The sequence below is a fragment of the Diabrotica undecimpunctata genome, chromosome 1, assembly GCF_040954645.1.
Source record: "Diabrotica undecimpunctata isolate CICGRU chromosome 1, icDiaUnde3, whole genome shotgun sequence".
NCBI classification, from domain to species: domain Eukaryota; kingdom Metazoa; phylum Arthropoda; class Insecta; order Coleoptera; family Chrysomelidae; genus Diabrotica; species Diabrotica undecimpunctata.
In genome coordinates, this window is record NC_092803.1 from 111506576 (window position 1) to 111523377 (window position 16802).

Consider the following 16802-nt stretch of genomic DNA (forward strand, 5'->3'; position numbering starts at 1 on the left):
GCACAATGTGGTTTTCTCCTTCAGCTCCTTGTAAAACAAATCGGCCTTAATTTCATGCAACTTTTTTTCTGCTGCTAAAACTTTTCATTTATTTTCGTCGAGGGTCACATCTTTGAGTTTGTTATCTCAGACATCACATATTTTGCACTATCTGATCGAGGTGAGCCAAATCTGTAGTTGAAGTTTTCTTTGAAGTATCGATAGTAGAAGTCATAGGGAACTTTGGGATTATATTTAGGATTGCTAACACGTTCTAGTTTGTAAAGTTCCAAATAGAGTTAATGCATGTTCTTTACATTTGGATCTGGAGATAAATAAAATCGACGGGATTTGTTTCTACTATAATGAGATTCACGCTTTGGAAAGCTCTGGATGTGCATGTTCACATTTTTAAGTGTTTCGTTAGATTTTCGGTTAGGTCTATTTGTATGCTTTGCTTTGTTATTGGTGGCGCTGCAATATCTCTGTCACGAAAAGTTTGAGCAATGAGATCTATACGTTTCCTTGATATGCCGTGGATTGAACCAAAAGCATGTTTACAAACTCGTTTGGATAGCTTACCCAGCTTTATAAAGTATTTGTGGGAACAAGTGCGGTCTTGCCTTTCATTAGTCTTTTTTCGAGTTCTTTGAATAGTAGTAGTTTGAATCACCAATAGTTTGAATTAACAATATACGGTACGCCGACGATACTGTGATTGTAGCTGAAAACATCGACGATCTGCAGGAGCTAATCAATAGAGTTGACATGGAATGCACAAATTGGGGACTGTCGATAAATATCGATAAAACTAAATACATGGTGACCAGTAAAGTGGATATCGGCGCAACCCAACTGATATTAAACCAACAACCGCTACAGAGAGTTCAGAGATTCAAATACCTTGGATGTTGGATTACCCAAAATCTAGATCCATCCTTCGAAATTCGATGTAGAATTGAACAGGCAAGAAACTCATTTCAAAAATTCAAGCCTCTATTATCCAATAACTCATTAAATTTGGAAATCCGTGAAAAGTTTACAAGATGTTACGTGTGGTCTGTACTTTTGTATGGATGTGAAACTTGGACTTTAAACGCCGATATCATGAATAAAATCGAGGCATTTGAGATGTGGTTGTGTCGAAGGATACTAAAAATTTCATGGACTAGCAGAACCAGAAACGAAGAAGTTCTTCGAAGAATGGGACATCAACGAACTCTATTAAATATTATTAAGAGGCGTAAACTAGAATATCTTGGACATATAATCAGAGGACCAAGATATGAGTTCCTTCGGCTAATTCTCAACGGTAAAATCGAAGGAAAGAAATGGATAGGACGGAAGAAACTCTCTTGGTTGAGGAATTTGCGGCAGTGGACAGGTTTGACAGCGGACCAATTGCTACACGTAGCGCAAGACCGAGATCAATATAAAAATATTATAAGCATGGTAGTCGCCGACGTTCCGTAGGGATATGGCACTCTAAGAAGAAGAAGTTTGAATCAACCCTCCCAAATAGGTATTTTGCAAATCTTTGTCGTCTATTTTGTTAAACTTTTGTTAAGATAACTTTTCTTGTTTCTTCGTCCACGTTTTAAAAACACTTGTACCTGCAGTTGCAGTTCGACCCAGTTAATCTCAGTCCCTTCTGTATTCCTTTCCAGTTCCTATGCATTTTCCCTTCTGCAATAGCTTTTTTTTTCATATTTCTTTTCTAGAGAGTGGGGTTGGCACTTTTTCTATTTTTGGTTACAGGAACAACTAAGGGCTCTTCCGTGGGCTCCATGTTGACAACAGGTTCAATGTGTTGTTTTTTACAGAGGTACTTTTCTTCTTTGGATGCTTTCTCCTAGCTGAAGGTATTGCGACATTACTATTAAAACAACTTTCATCAGAGCTTGTAGGTTCATAGTCTGACTCACTAGCACTAAACGGATATGACTCAGTTTCACTCATTTTTACACGACGTTAAATTTTTACACGAACAATTAAACCGCATAAAAACGCACGCCACGCAGTAATGGTAGCGACTAACAAGTCAAAACAAATCAGCTACCCTGCCGGCCCAGCGCCAACAGAAGATGACCTTGCATTTCACGAAAATCACCGAACATTCACAGTTGTTTGATGCAAAAAGGATGCAGGTCCGGAGCTGAACCCTTCTTGCACCCAATGAGTGAGGAGGCAGATCCATAAAGACGTATAATTCCTTTATTTATTATCGGATCTGCATCGTTCTTATACCAGTCAATCCACCAACTTTTTTTTTAATTCTAGCATATGTTTCCACCCTTAAACAGTCTAAACATGGAGCTGCATCCTTCTTACAGCAAACTCCTCAATTCTAAGTCCGTTTGGGCTTCCATCCGTTGGGTGCCATTTGTTATGTCCGCGGACCCAAAAAATGGCACCCAAATCGAAACAATGTTTTCCTCGTACACTGCTTGTTATGCTCAAACACAAAACCCTCGTACAGTCCTCATTGGATAGCGAAAGTTGTATTTTCAAGACAACCACCTGGTTTAAAAATGCTACAGGGAATTGTGTACTTTAATTTTATCTTTATTTTGTACATTTTGTATGCCGTGCTTTTTTATAAAAATAATTCGTAAAATAAATGAAAGTACGAAGAAAAATCGGTATTCCTAGCAGAGGCGAATTACCATATTGGCTGTACGCTCTATTGTTAATGCTGCCATTTTTGTAAGAGTTTGGACCTACCTAGTTGGAGTCACAACATAGATAAATAAATTAAACCCACATACTCAACGGCGTCATATTTAAAGGGTCCAAAAACTAGTAAATTATGCCACGATAAAGTACAAATAAAGAATGGCCAACATTATAGGTAAATTAACGGCCGACGCGAAGCTCATTTAAGGGCAATCTTTTTTCATCTTGAACAGCATATGCTATTTTTTGTTATGTCTCAAGGTGATTTGGATTTGGGGTGAATGATACTCAGAGTTATTTGGTTAAATTAAATATATTTCCCGTGAAAACTCTTTCAGTGTGTATTAAATTATCTCCGCTGATAACAGAAATATTGAATATAATTTTTAATTATCTTCGTTTAGCTTATAATTTCTTACCTATGTTTGGCTTAAGAACCTTTAATTTAGCCCTTAAATTTATTTGGTTTAAATAATCCAGTATTTGAAACCATCTATAATTATTACGCTTATATTCATTTGCCTTGGCTCGAGGGGCTTATATACTTCAAGTATAAAAAATCAATTTTATTCTCTTGGATGGCATTTCCTTCTAAATTCTCGAATTTGGTATTTCCAACGCGTAAATCAAAATATAATCAATAAGATAAAATTACATCGGTAAACTATTTTCAGATAATACTCATTAAAGTAATACCATTTTCAAAAGTATTTTATATTCAGTCTTAGAACGTATTAAAAAATCTAAGAAAAAAAGGGAAAGGGACGTCTATTAACCATCAATCAACATACTTTTTTTCAGATTTTGAAAAGAGTAGATTAATTTATAGAATCATATCACAATATCACAATAACATCAAGCAAGCAAGCAATTTAATTTAACCCGGCCTGTGAGACTTGTACATCCCTTAAAAATGAGACTCGGGTGTAACAATTCATTGGGGCGAGGAGGATTAGCTCTTGTACTCAGGGGTTACTCCACCATGCCACAATGCTCCAGACTATCCCTTTCCCCCTATAGCACTCTGATGCACGATAGGGGCACAACTATCAGCAAAGTGCTTGTCGTGTGGAAGTCCGGGGTACAAGAACTTCAACACGATATCCTATCCCGATTAAAGCAGGTTAGCGTAAGGTTCTCTTTTCCTGCTATCTCTGGTGACTTATCATCGAATCTGAAATTGCTTGCTCGGGCCCCAAGTCTCCGCTCCGGGCTATGCCCAGTTAAGCGACTTGGCGCTCTAGGATGTGGGTCTCTCGTGCCCGGGTTTAGGGTTTTTTGTTAATTTTTTTGGTGGCTTTCGCCTTTTTGTTAGAGCTACGATTTTCTAGACTTTACTTTATTTTTTTCTAGATTTTATTAAGTTTTATGTTTTCTTTGGGTAGCATCATTTGATCACGTTGTTGTTAGAATCTAGTAAAGGAGAATTATTTATTTTATATTACCAACGAAATACCAAGAGAACACTTCAAAGGTCTAACGGGAAAGAGTCTTGTCAACAGGTGAAGTATTTCAACGTGAGTATTTAGCATATTACGAATGCACCCGATCAAGAATAACATGTAATAAATCTTCAACAGACAGAGTTTCAAAAAAACGTTAACATACCGGGGTGTTGCCACGGTTAATGTGAATTGGCCATCAACAATGAACTATGCAAGGCTTCATTTACCTCTATCATTAATGTAGATCTCAACATTACAATAACCAGCGAGGAAACAATTTGAGCTATCATGACGCACTAACGATTCAAAAGATAAGTTAAATATATTATAATAATAAATTATAGTAATTAATCTGAGATTCACTACACCAATCAAATCAAGGCCTATGTTTTATAATTCAAAATGTGCATATTTATTATTTAATAATTTAATTATTTGTTTATTTATTATATTTATTTATTTATTTAATAATTTATTTTATAGAATTAAAATGGTATGTAATTTCAAAATTAATAAGCTCATGTATCAAATCTGTAAGTTGAATCAAAAGTACAATTTAGTTCTGTAAAATTAATGAGTGATACATTTGATTCAAATTACTAATATCATTTCTCTTGTTGAATGCATTTGGATGCTTAAGTATATAAAATACTTCCGACTTTCGGCTTTTGGTGTAATTTAATAGAATTTTAACCTATTTAAAATTGACCTTTTGTTTTGATGAGATAGCATGTTGTGCTAAGGTTAATCTACCTCTGCGTGAACGCCTAGTCTGCCCTATGTAACAAGTAGTACAGTCAGCACAAGCAATTTTCTGATAGCCTTATCGTTTGTTATTGTTACTTTAACTGGTATATTTTTAAACAATTTAATAAGTTAATCTGTAACTTAAGGAAAGTATGGTATGGAAGAAAAATGAGGTATTGAAGAGGTCAAAGGAGTCTAATGTCTTGTAGTTTGCAGAACTGTGTGTTTCACTGTATTACTATTTGACATTAACCTTAATTGGACTTGGGTTAATCATTATTGTAGGAACCTTAACTCCTGGAAAAAAGATATTTATTAATTACAGAAAGAAGGTAGGAGCTCTCAACAATAATACTTCTAAGCAAATGAAGGGATTCCCTAGGATAACCGCATGTGTTAACCTGTGTAACCTAAACTAAGGGCTTAGATGAGGTTCATTTTATATTTAAAAGAATGACAGGAATGGTAGTTGAGAAGCCTGTTGGAAGCCGTTGGTTTCCTATACCAACTTGTTACTAAGGTGTTATCGGCCCTTCTAAAGACACGCATATCCAGAAAGGTTAGCTATTAGTGGTAGAATTCTCTAATTCACAAGTTTAAGGCGAGGATCAAAACCGTTGAATACTGATAGGGTGCCTGACGTCCTGTTCAGTGGTAATGGGAAGAACACGTATGATGGAAAAACTGATAATCGAGGGCAGAGTTAAAGGAATAACGACCTAGGTAAAGATCTCCAATCCGTTGGATGGATCAAACAAAAATATTGATTAACCAAGGGTCACACAATGGTCACACGAAGCCGAACAACTAGCCCAGAATAGAAAAGGATAGAAGGGTATTGAAATTGAATTTAAACCACTCGGACCGGTATTTTCCTGTTTATAAACAGAGTTAAGACAGAATTTCTAAAAAATATTATTTGTAAAAGTAAAAGCAAATGAAACAACTAAACGTGAAAAAAACAGAGCAGAAATAAACAGCATATTAAGATCACAGTAATTCAATTTTAAGAATGTTACTTAATTTAGAGACTCTTTTTGATCTTTTCCATTTTCTTTTGTATTTTAAATCATCTTGAACTGAGTTACAGCCTTTAAAATGTGTTATAATTATGATTATACTTACAGATGCTGTACTCATTCACCTATAATGATTAAAAGATTCCAAAGGAAAAAGTTAATAGCAAAAAATAATAGTGGTAAATATATTTCTATTTACATAAAGTTTTAAGGAATGCAGATCAGTGTCCATCTGTCTATACAGATATAATTATATGTAATTACTTAAGAAATACTTTTTAAACGACAACTATGATAGAAATGAAAGCCATTTATTATAAATATATGCAGTTAAAAACTTTCACAGCTCTATCAATAATTATTTCCAGCAGAAAAAATAGTAAGTGAATCTTTAATTATGAAGTTGTTCTGGTTGGTGAAGCCACTATTATAATTAATTTCGTGATTAAGTAATAGATTACAATTAGAATTAGAATGACGTATGGACTAGAAGGCGACATTATTAGTTTAATTAAAATAAATTAATGAATATTTTCAGTAAGTTTTATAATTGCGGTAGTTTCACGAGACAAATTAGTTATGATAATAATTTGTCTTTCCCAATAATAATATGCAGTGAATTATTACAAAAATAAAGAAGGCTTTGCACTTTTCCTTTTTAATATCGTCTAATTAACTTAATTAACTATATATGTATATATATATATATATATATATATATATATATATATATATATATATATATATATATATATATATATATATGTATATATAAATGGTTTGGATGGGTTGGAGTCAATAAAAGGGCTATTGGTTAACTATTTATTATCAAGAGCTGCTAAAAAAGACAAAATATCTTACAAAGTTAAATTAGAAAGAAAAAAAAATTTTGTTAAGTCACCAAATAAAATTAGTTTGGTTAATAAAATTGCTGCTAACATATTTCAAAAATAATTATTATAAAAATATCCTTATCTAATAAATGTTTCTCTGAAATTTTAATATAATTTTGAAAAAATTTTTTTTCTTAACACAAAACAATTGAATTTATAAATAAGTTAGAATAGCGACCGATTACAATTAATTAAGCCTCAATGTCATAAATGCCAACTTAAAATTGTTATTTTTGACAATTATATTGCCAAAAATAAAATTTTGTTTAAAAATTGTTTTTTGTTTAGTAACAAAAAAGAAGAAGATTTATTCACCATTGATAGATGTCTGAAAAAATGTAACAAATATATGAAAAATTAAATCAAAATGTGATATTTTACAGGTTTCATATATAAACTACAAATAAATAATATAATTATAAATTTTGCTTAGATTTTGAATTTCTGATCTTTTGTTTCACTTTCCACCACTTTTGCTAATACAAACCATTTCCAAAAAAGTCCTTTTGAAAGATTTCTTCCGGTCTCACCAACATACTCACCTTCACACTGAGTACAACTAATGCTGTATACTACATTTGTTTTTTCTAATTTGTCTATAGGATACTTAGTTTTGGAATATAAAGATGAAATAGTTTTGATGTTGCTATTTTTATATTGTCAATAACCTTTAGTGTTTGTATTAATTTAGGTGTTAATGATGGTATAAAAGGTAGTAAATGATAATAGATGTTCTGATTGTTGGATACAATATTCTGAGATTTAGCAAAAAATGGTGTTAAGTTATTTATATTAACAATATTAGAAAAAAGCACCCTATATACCATATCTGGAGGATAAGAGTTTTCAATTAAAATATTTTTTAACAATTGAAGATCTTCTTGTAGATAATCTGGATAACAAAGCTTTAAAACACGTTCTTTTAATCCTTTCATAAGGTTCATTTTCATCTTATTTGGATGATGAGAGTAATAGCTTATAAATCTATTACTACATATGGGTTTTCAGAACCATCTGGTTTTCAACATATTGTCTGTATTTCTTACAATTCTCATGTCAAGGAATGGTAGAGAATTATCTACCTCTGCCTCAACTGTAAATTGTATATGTTGATTATGATTGTTGAAAACGTTGACTGTTTCATGAATTTTGTGTTTAGGAAGTGCCAAAACTCAAAAATTTGTTTATAAAAGATACTATTAAATATAAAAATATTAGAATCAAAAACAAAGTTGATAAGTGTTTTGAAATGTAATAAGTCAACATTAGTATGTTGCGAAATCTCATTCCAATGTTTTTAAACACTACTTATGATTAAATCTAATAGTAAACTGGTAAAAAGAGATGTTACATCAAAACTAACTAAAACATAATTTTGTGGTAATTGGAAATTATTAATGGAAGAACTAAAATCAAATGAATCTTTAATGTAAAAATTGTTGTTTAAATTATAAACATCAGTTAAGATGTCAGTGAGGAGCTGTGCTATTGGTCCATTAGGAGGGCATAAAGGTGAAACAATTGGTCTCATAGATAAAGTTGGTTTATGTATTTTAGGTAGAAAACTTCACTACAACAGTAGTTAGCTTACAAAGGCGCCACCTGCTTTTTGGGGCGAAAGTTTTGGGAGACATTCGTTGGACTTTCCGAGTTTGAATTTGTATCAGCCCAAGTGTCTGATGAGGCTGGGATAGGCCGAAATGATCATAACACTTTAGTGATGCCGGTTCGAGCACGGGAAGTTTAACGAATTTGTCCTCCTAGGCCATATATTTGGCCATTTAAATCAATAAAGCGATGGCAGCTTTCGCTAAAAGATTTAATCTTCTACACGATATTGTCATATCGTTTTCGTTCACGGCCGCCAAAGCAGGTGGCGCTTCTATTATAAATCGCTTTCTTAATCTTTTATTTCAGAAATTTCTTCCAAAATCTCTTTTTTAGATAAATATCTTCGATTAAATTCCATTTTCTAAAAAAAAAAATATTACGCAAACCACACGGTAACGTCGTATCCGACATCAAAGCGTAATAAAATCCGAACGAAAATCATTTGACTCACCTTACTCCGTGGGCATCAAGAGAACGACTACTTAGGAGGGTACTAGACGGCAGTAGACGCCAACCCCACCCCACTACCTGCATAAAATGTCAGATTCAATGTCGGATCCGACGTAACCGTGTGATTCTAGGCTTAATAAAAAATATTACTTCCAAATTTTTGGAACTCTTATGGGGTCATCTAATCTCCAGTCAATTTTCTACTTGATGATTGATCTCCAATAGACTTGAACTGTTGAATTTTAATATTTGTTTTGTCAAGAGGTATGCAAACGAGCTGTCTTTGGCTTGGCCACCTGATAAGATTCAGACCACCTTAGCAATGTTTAGTACCTATGATCTAGACCAGATAGTCGATAAACAATCCCCACGCCAAGCCGTGAGACACCGTGGTGAAGGCTGTGAGGCACTGGGGTGACAGTGTCGCAAACGGTTCCTTTGGGGCAACAGGTCATACCCCTTAGTATTTAGACCTTACCCTCGCAAGCGGGGCTCTCCGAGGGGTTGACTGTCTTTCCCTAGCTACTCGTGGGATCAATATGGAATCTCAAAAACAAACAAAAACAAATACAAAAAAAACTCAGGGCCAAAGGGTTCCCGATGCCGAAGGGCCAGGGAACTCCAAAGCCAAAATCACAGTTCCTAAAGCCGAAGGGCAGGGAGCTTCTGGAGAAAATCCGAACGCCGAAAGGCCCGGAATTTCCAAAGAAATCTCCCAAGCTGATAGGCAAGGAAACAAAAAGGCTGTCAGAGTAACAGCGTTGGAAGACGTTGATCTCATGACAGACGAAGAAATTAGGGCTGCAAAGCTATCTGGCGTTTCTAAAGCCAAAATCAGTAGGCTGGTGAAACAAGGCCAAGATTACGTTCAAGCCAAAAGGGCTGTAATCAAGGCCAATTTCATCAAGGCGACTGAAAGGGCAAAAGAGATGCCGTCAAAGCCAATAAAGGCCATGACAAAAGTAATACAAACCCAGAAGATCGATGGCCCAAAAAGGCTAAGGTCAGACGGAAGCACACCACCCGAAAGCCAACGCAAAGGGAAAAGGCCAAGAACCGAAGGTGTGACTTTCAGCGAAGCTGCTGCTTCTGTTAAGGTTGCAGTGGTACTAACAGGATTCCCGGAAGCCAAGATGGATATAGACAAGCTTAAGGCAGTCGAAATAGCCATCTTGGGTGCGTATGACAAAATTCCCGAAGCAGGACCACAGGTTCGCTTCCTGAAGAGTACATACAGGCCGGGTTTCCTGGAACTTAACTGTGCGGACGACATAAGTGCGCGGTGGCTGAAGGAGGTGATTCCAATCCTGAGGACTTGGGAGAGTGCATCTCTCAGGGCTGTGGAGGGGGAAGACATACCCAAGCCGCACTCATGCACTGTCTTCGTACAGGACGAGCATGGGGAAGGTCTTGAGCCCAAAAGAATCCTTAATAGACTAAGGATAAGTAACCATGGGCTCAGGACACATCTATGGACAGTCTGGGGTAGAAAACCTTTAGAGAAAGGGGTGTTATGGACCTTCTCGATGGATTCTGAATCTCGAGAAGAACTCCAGAAATTAAAAATGTCACCCTTTTTTGGAGTAGGACGGTAAACGTTCCGACCCAAAGAAGGGAAGACAAAAACACGGAATGAAAAGCCAGTAGCAACTCGTTCCAGTGAAACAGGGGAGACCTCCCTACATATGGAGGTTCAGGACGAGGAACAACCTTCTTCGGGTGGAGCTGACACGCCCATAAGGACTAATGTCCAAGAGTGTGTCAGACCCACGGAAGAAGGAATGTCCACAGATCCAGAACCGGCCATCTCTTCGCAATGAAGAGAGAAATAAGGCTCCTGCAGGCCAATCTTCAACATGCAAAAGCCGCATCGGCAACGCTAGTTAGAAGATTGGAACAAGAAGGCATTGATGTGGCCCTCCTGCAGGAGCCTTGGAGGATAGGTGAGAAGATTGCTGGCCTATCAACCAAACAAGGTAAGGTTTTATACACACCCAAAGCTATAAGGCCAAGGTCGTGTATAATTCACAGTAATAGAGTAGATTGTACATTAATCCCGGTGCTCTGCACTGATGATATTGTTAGAGCTGTTCTAACTATAACCACGGAAGTAGGAGAGAAAAAACTGGTGGTGTGTTCAGCCTACTTTCCAGATGATGAGGCTCTGTGTCCACCAAGCATTATAAGCGACATAGTTGCATATTGTCTAGGAAAAGGATTACAGCTCATTATAGGATGTGATGCCAACGCACACCACACCGTGTGGGGAAGCACAAACATTAATGCAGGGGGTGAGTCTATTTTGAATTTCATCTTATCTGAAGGTTTGGTTATATCCAATATAGGAAACAAGCCAACTTTTATCACTAAGGCACGCAAAGAAGTGTTAGATTTAACACTCTGCACGAGCAGGATAAGTGATATAATAACAAATTGGGTTGTGTCTGACGAACCCTCATGTTAGGATCACAGACATATACGATTTGACCTTGATATTTTTCCATCGGAAATTAAATACAGGAATCCTAGAGATACAAACTGGGTAGGATATAGGGAGTCCCTCAGTAAAAATCTCGAGGAATGTACGATTTCGTTTAAAAGCCCAGAGATTTTAGATTCGGCGGCAGAAACGATAAGCGAAGCTATTATGGCGGCTTACCAGGAAAATTGTCCAGAAAAAACAAGGAAAAGTACGGGCAGTAATACAGTCTGGTGGAACAACGGCTTAAGGAAGATGAGGTCGGAAGTCCGAAGCCTATTTAATAAAGCCAAAAGTAACCAAGATTGGGATGCCTACAGGTATAAGCTAACGCTATACAATAAAGAAATTCGGAAAGCCAAAAGGAATTCATGGAGAGAGTTTTGCGAGGAGATTACAGATATCCCGGCATGTTCTCGAATCCATAAAGTCCTGACCAAAGGATGGTGGTACAACCAAAGAAGTAGGTTTCCTAAAGAAAGCTAATGGCAAATTTACGGACACCAAAGAGGAAAGTCTTAGAGAACTAATGAACACGCACTTTCCGGGCTCAACAATTCTGGATGATGCAGATAGGCAAACCAACATAGACCAAAGGCTCACTAGACCAAGGCCTACAGATTGGAAAATAGCCACAGCAATCACAAGACCAAACAGAATTAGATGGGCTATAAATAAGTTTCTTCCATATAAGTCTCCAGGGACAGATGGCATATATCCAATACTGTTGCATATGGGATTAAAGGTATTGATACGACACCTATGCAAGCTCCGCAAAGCCACTTTAGCATGGGGGATCGTACCGGAAATATTGCAAAAGGTCAAAGTCATATACTTGCCTAAGGTAGGTAAAGTATCAGACCTAACACCAAAGTCATACAGACCAATAAGCCTATCTTCTTTTCTATTAAAAACGCTGGAAAGGCTTCTTGATAGGTACATCAGAGACGAAGTGCTTAAAGATAATCCTCTAAGCAATCGTCAATATGCATACCAACCTGGTAAATCTACGGACTCTGCGTTGGATGATTTAAATAGGCTTATCTCAAAGTCAATGGAAGACAAAGAGATAGCAATGGCCGCTTTTTTAGATATAGAATGGGCATTTAATACTGTTACCACCAGCTCTTTGATAGGGGCTATGAGTAGACGAGGCGAACCTGCGGTAATATGCAGATGGATAAGGGCATCCCTGGAGAATAGGACAGTAATGTTCACTCTGGGTAAAGCAACCATTAAAGCAAAAGTAGGTGGAGGCTGTCCACAAGGAGGAGTTCTGTCCCCTCTACTTTGGGCAACCTTGGTAGATGATCTCCTCAGAAATCTGTCCACAGAAGGCTTTTATTGTCTAGGATATGCTGACGATATAGCAACCGTTGTCAGGGGCAGGTTTGCTCAGGTAGTGTCTGAGAGAATGCAAGCAGCCCTAAATATAGTTGACGACTGGTGTAAACAAGAGAGACTCATAGTCAATGCTCAGAAAACACAAATTGTCAACTTCACCAAAAAAAGACAGCACTACAAGGCCTAAAACCACCGGTGTTGGGAAGAACAGAGATTTCATTTGCCAAAGAAACAAAATACCTTGGGGTATATTTTGATCATAGGCTTACATGGAATACTCACATTCTAAAAACCACACAGAAAGCTAATATGTCCTTGGGCAGATGTAGAAGAATATGCGGTAAGAATTGAGGACTTAAGCCCAAAACGACTCTATGGTTATATACAAGGGTTATTAGACCCATGATAACCTATGGCTCGGTGACGTGGTGGACAAAGACGCAGCAAGTGGGAGCAATAAGGCTGCTAGGTAATACACAAAGGCTAGCATGCTTGTGTATTACGGGGGCCTTAAAAACAACTACTGCATCGCTGGAAGTCCTGTTGAGTCTACCACCACTTCATATCTTTATACAGGGCGAAGCCAGATCCGTGATGCACAAATTAATCCATAGTCAGCGACATATAAGCCAGATGCATGGTACTGACAACAGAAAGCTAATCGAGGAGCTAAAAGCCGATATTGTGATGGGGAAATCTATCGATGCAACAGTTACGAGATAAAGCTTTAACAATAAGTTCACAATTAAGATACCAGGCAGTGAACACTGGAATAAAGGTGTACCCATACAAGCTGCTGCTACCTGGTACACGGATGGCTCAAAAACATCGGAGGGTGTGGGAGCCGGCATAGTAGGGACAAATCAAGGGATAGATTTCCCGGTAAGTCTATCTAAGGATGTGACAGTTTTCCAGGCGGAAATAACTGCAATGCATCACTGCGTGGAAGAAATAGAAAGGCAGGAAAGAAAGTTCTGTTCAGTTGCCATCTTCACAGATAGTCAGGCAGCGCTTAAGGCCCTCAATTCTGTAGAGGTCAATTCTAAGCTAGTATGGGATTGCGTGTGTGCCCTAAATAAACTAGGAGACCGTAGCAAGGTTACGGTAGCCTGGGTACCGGGGCACGACGGTCATAAGGGCAATGAAAAAGCAGATGAAATGGCCAAACAAGGCTCATCATTGCCATTCATTGGACCGGAACCCTTCTGCGGAGTTGCTAAATCAGTAACAAGAACGGCTACAAGGAAGTGGGTAGCTCGCAAATCTCTGGAATGGTGGAGGAATTCACCAGGATAAAGACAGGCGAAACAGTTCATTACAGAACATTCGCCAAAATTTACGGCAGACCTAATAAGCAAAGACAGGAAAACAGTCAAGGTCATAGTAGGTCTTCTAACAGAGCACTGTAAGCTGAATAGGCACTTGAAGCTGATGGGATTATCAGATGATGACCTGTGCAGATTCTGTCACCTCGAAGAAGAAACAGCAGAGTACATTTTATGTCAGTGTGACAGTCTGGCAAATGTGCGGTTCTTTGCATTAGGAGAAGAAAATCCACCGGCAAATAGCTACATGGAAGGTACAGTTTGAAGCTACTAGACTTTATAAAAAGGGTCAGGCTAGAGAATGTTATCTAGGACTAGAGGACCACAATAGATCTGAAAAGGTCGCAGTGGAATAGGCCGAAAGGCCACCTCTCTTAATCTAATCTAATCTAGTACCTATGATCCCCACCTGTAGTTCAGATATGCACTAAAAATAAATAACAGTATCCCCTTCCTAGATATGTATGTCCATCGAGGTTGTGATCTCCACCTGTAGTTCACATATGAACTAGAAATAAATAACCGATCAAATTTTAAGGATCTCCTGGTATAGAAAATATTTTTTAAAAAACTACTTATGCCATCCTACGAGTTTCAAATACAACCTACTCCAAGGTCTTAGTTTTAGAGTTTACAGGCTGACATGCTCTTTCCCGGATTCCCTTTTAAAACTTAAGCATATTCTGTTACAAAATTCATATCCATAGCTTACTGTGTCCCATCAGAGACATTTGCCATTCTTGATTGAAGCCAAGAAAATTCCAGATGGAGTTTTAATAAATTCAAATATTCCACCAGGATTTATCTCTTAAAATTTCCCCACGACTCTTTACGCTTTCATTTACTACTCTCTACCATTTTTCCTCAATTCCCCTACAACATTTCGAGGCTTCTCAGGATTGTGCCTGTCTGGATTGGGTTAAAGAATGTGAGATCAAGAGGAAAATTATTCTCCAAGACTAACTTCCTTATCTAAACAAGAAAAGACTGATGTAGTCTATAGGGTCTCTTGTTATGACTGTGAATTGTCTTATATTGGATAAACTGGTCGTTTTTGAAAGGACGCCTCATGGAAGCTATATTAATTACTTTATATACACACGTTTTGGTTACAAACCACCATCCTGTCTTTAAAATTTCTGAAATTCTGTCCACCGAAAACAATCAAAAATAAATTTCGTTAAGATGTGTTATATTAAACAGCCTGTAACTATGAACAGGTTTAATGATATTGACCATATCAGTGCAATTTATCACTTTTTGATATTACATAATAAATAACCGTTAATACCTAGTCAGTGGATTTAATAGGTGTCAATATCTTCTTCTGTCTTTCTCTCATAACAGTTGGGGTCTTCAATGTTTGACGAGATTACCTTAGCCTTTCGCTAATTTTTTCACACCACACTGGTCAGTCATTAGTTAATCGTATACGTAAGTTCTTCTTTGTTACATTTTTGAAAAGTAATTTTTTAACCAGAAACACCTTATATGTTTTTTATCATCTTACACCAAATAAATTTTTGTTATATGGTTTGTAAACAGTCACTAATTAGATGAATTGTCATACATTTTATATAATGTATCAAATTTGTTACTTTTTTGCCACCTTATACAACCAAAATGATTTTTCCAAAGCATTAACTTGGTAACACAAAATGTTTACTCACTTATTACACAATAGTAACCCCCATTTTTACTGTGCTTTGAGACTTTTGACAGATTTGGTGCTGCCAATTTCTGTTTCGTATTTCTAAGTTCACCACAGTATCACAATTACATTGATTTTATTTTCAATTTCTTTCATAATTGTCATTCTTTATCATACTAAATAATCTTCTTCAAGTTCCATGACCGTTATCGATCGATGGATGTTATGTTAGCTACCATATTCGCTATCACGACTTTATTGACAGCAGCTCTAAATAATGATGTAGTCGCTTTTCCGTACCATTGTCTTAGATTTTTCAGCCATGATATTCTTCTTCTACCAGGACCATGTTTACCTTGGATCTCTCCCTGAATGATTAGATGTAAAAGTTCATATTTTTCAGAGTGTCTCACAATGTGACCGAAGTATTCCAGCTTGCGTCTCTTTATTATATTAACCAGTTGTGTTGTTTATTTCAGGCGCCTAAAAATCTCCTCATTTTTAACTCTATCGACTCAGCTTATTCGTAGTAATCGTCTATATACCAACATCTCAAAGGCCTCCAAGCGTTTAAGCACCGCCTACATGTGTCATCTACCTATCTTATCGTGGTCTCTATCGCTATCGTATCGACTTGCATATTATGTCCTTGGTTTTCAATCGACAATAATTATATTCAATAATTCGTCTTTTGTCTAATAGTGTGGTCGAATAAGTTTCTCTTAAGGTTTTCCAGTTGTCTGGTAGCATCCTTAACTTTTTCTCTTTAAATATTTCTCCTTCCATCTGAAAATCTTATATCTTATATGTTTTGATTAATTTCCTCGATTTATTATTATTTTACTCAAAGTGCTAACTCTTCTTTTTCTTTTTCTTTTTCTTTTTCATCGTTTTGTTATTTTTATTTATGTTTAATTAAATTTTTTATTATTTATTATATATTATATAATATATTTTTATTTTTATTGTCTTCTTGATCTTTTTAAGTGTTGAAACATTCTCTCTAGTTATTCTTTGGCGTTGTTAAAAAAAACGATACGTATTTTTAAATAAATAAAAAACAAATTAAGTTCAAAATTTCATATTTGATTAACCGTCCAACTAAGCTCTAAAATGTTTCCTGAAAACTACCCATATCATAGGTTGATTATTCGTTTGCTATTATTTCTTATTCCGTAAGACA

The 16802-nt window shown here is 36.4% G+C and overlaps 2 protein-coding genes across 3 annotated transcripts in view; one reads left to right on the forward strand and one right to left on the reverse strand.

The window, feature by feature from the left end:
* The window catches only part of LOC140452464 (uncharacterized), a 146511-nt gene that overhangs the window by 49462 nt on the left and 80247 nt on the right, over positions 1 to 16802 (reverse strand). The gene's annotated exons all lie outside the window — the stretch shown is intronic.
* On the forward strand, positions 10637 to 11284 carry LOC140434366 (uncharacterized). Its single transcript, XM_072522556.1, has one exon. It carries the CDS (start codon positions 10637 to 10639, stop codon positions 11282 to 11284), a length of 648 nt encoding a protein of 215 aa, XP_072378657.1.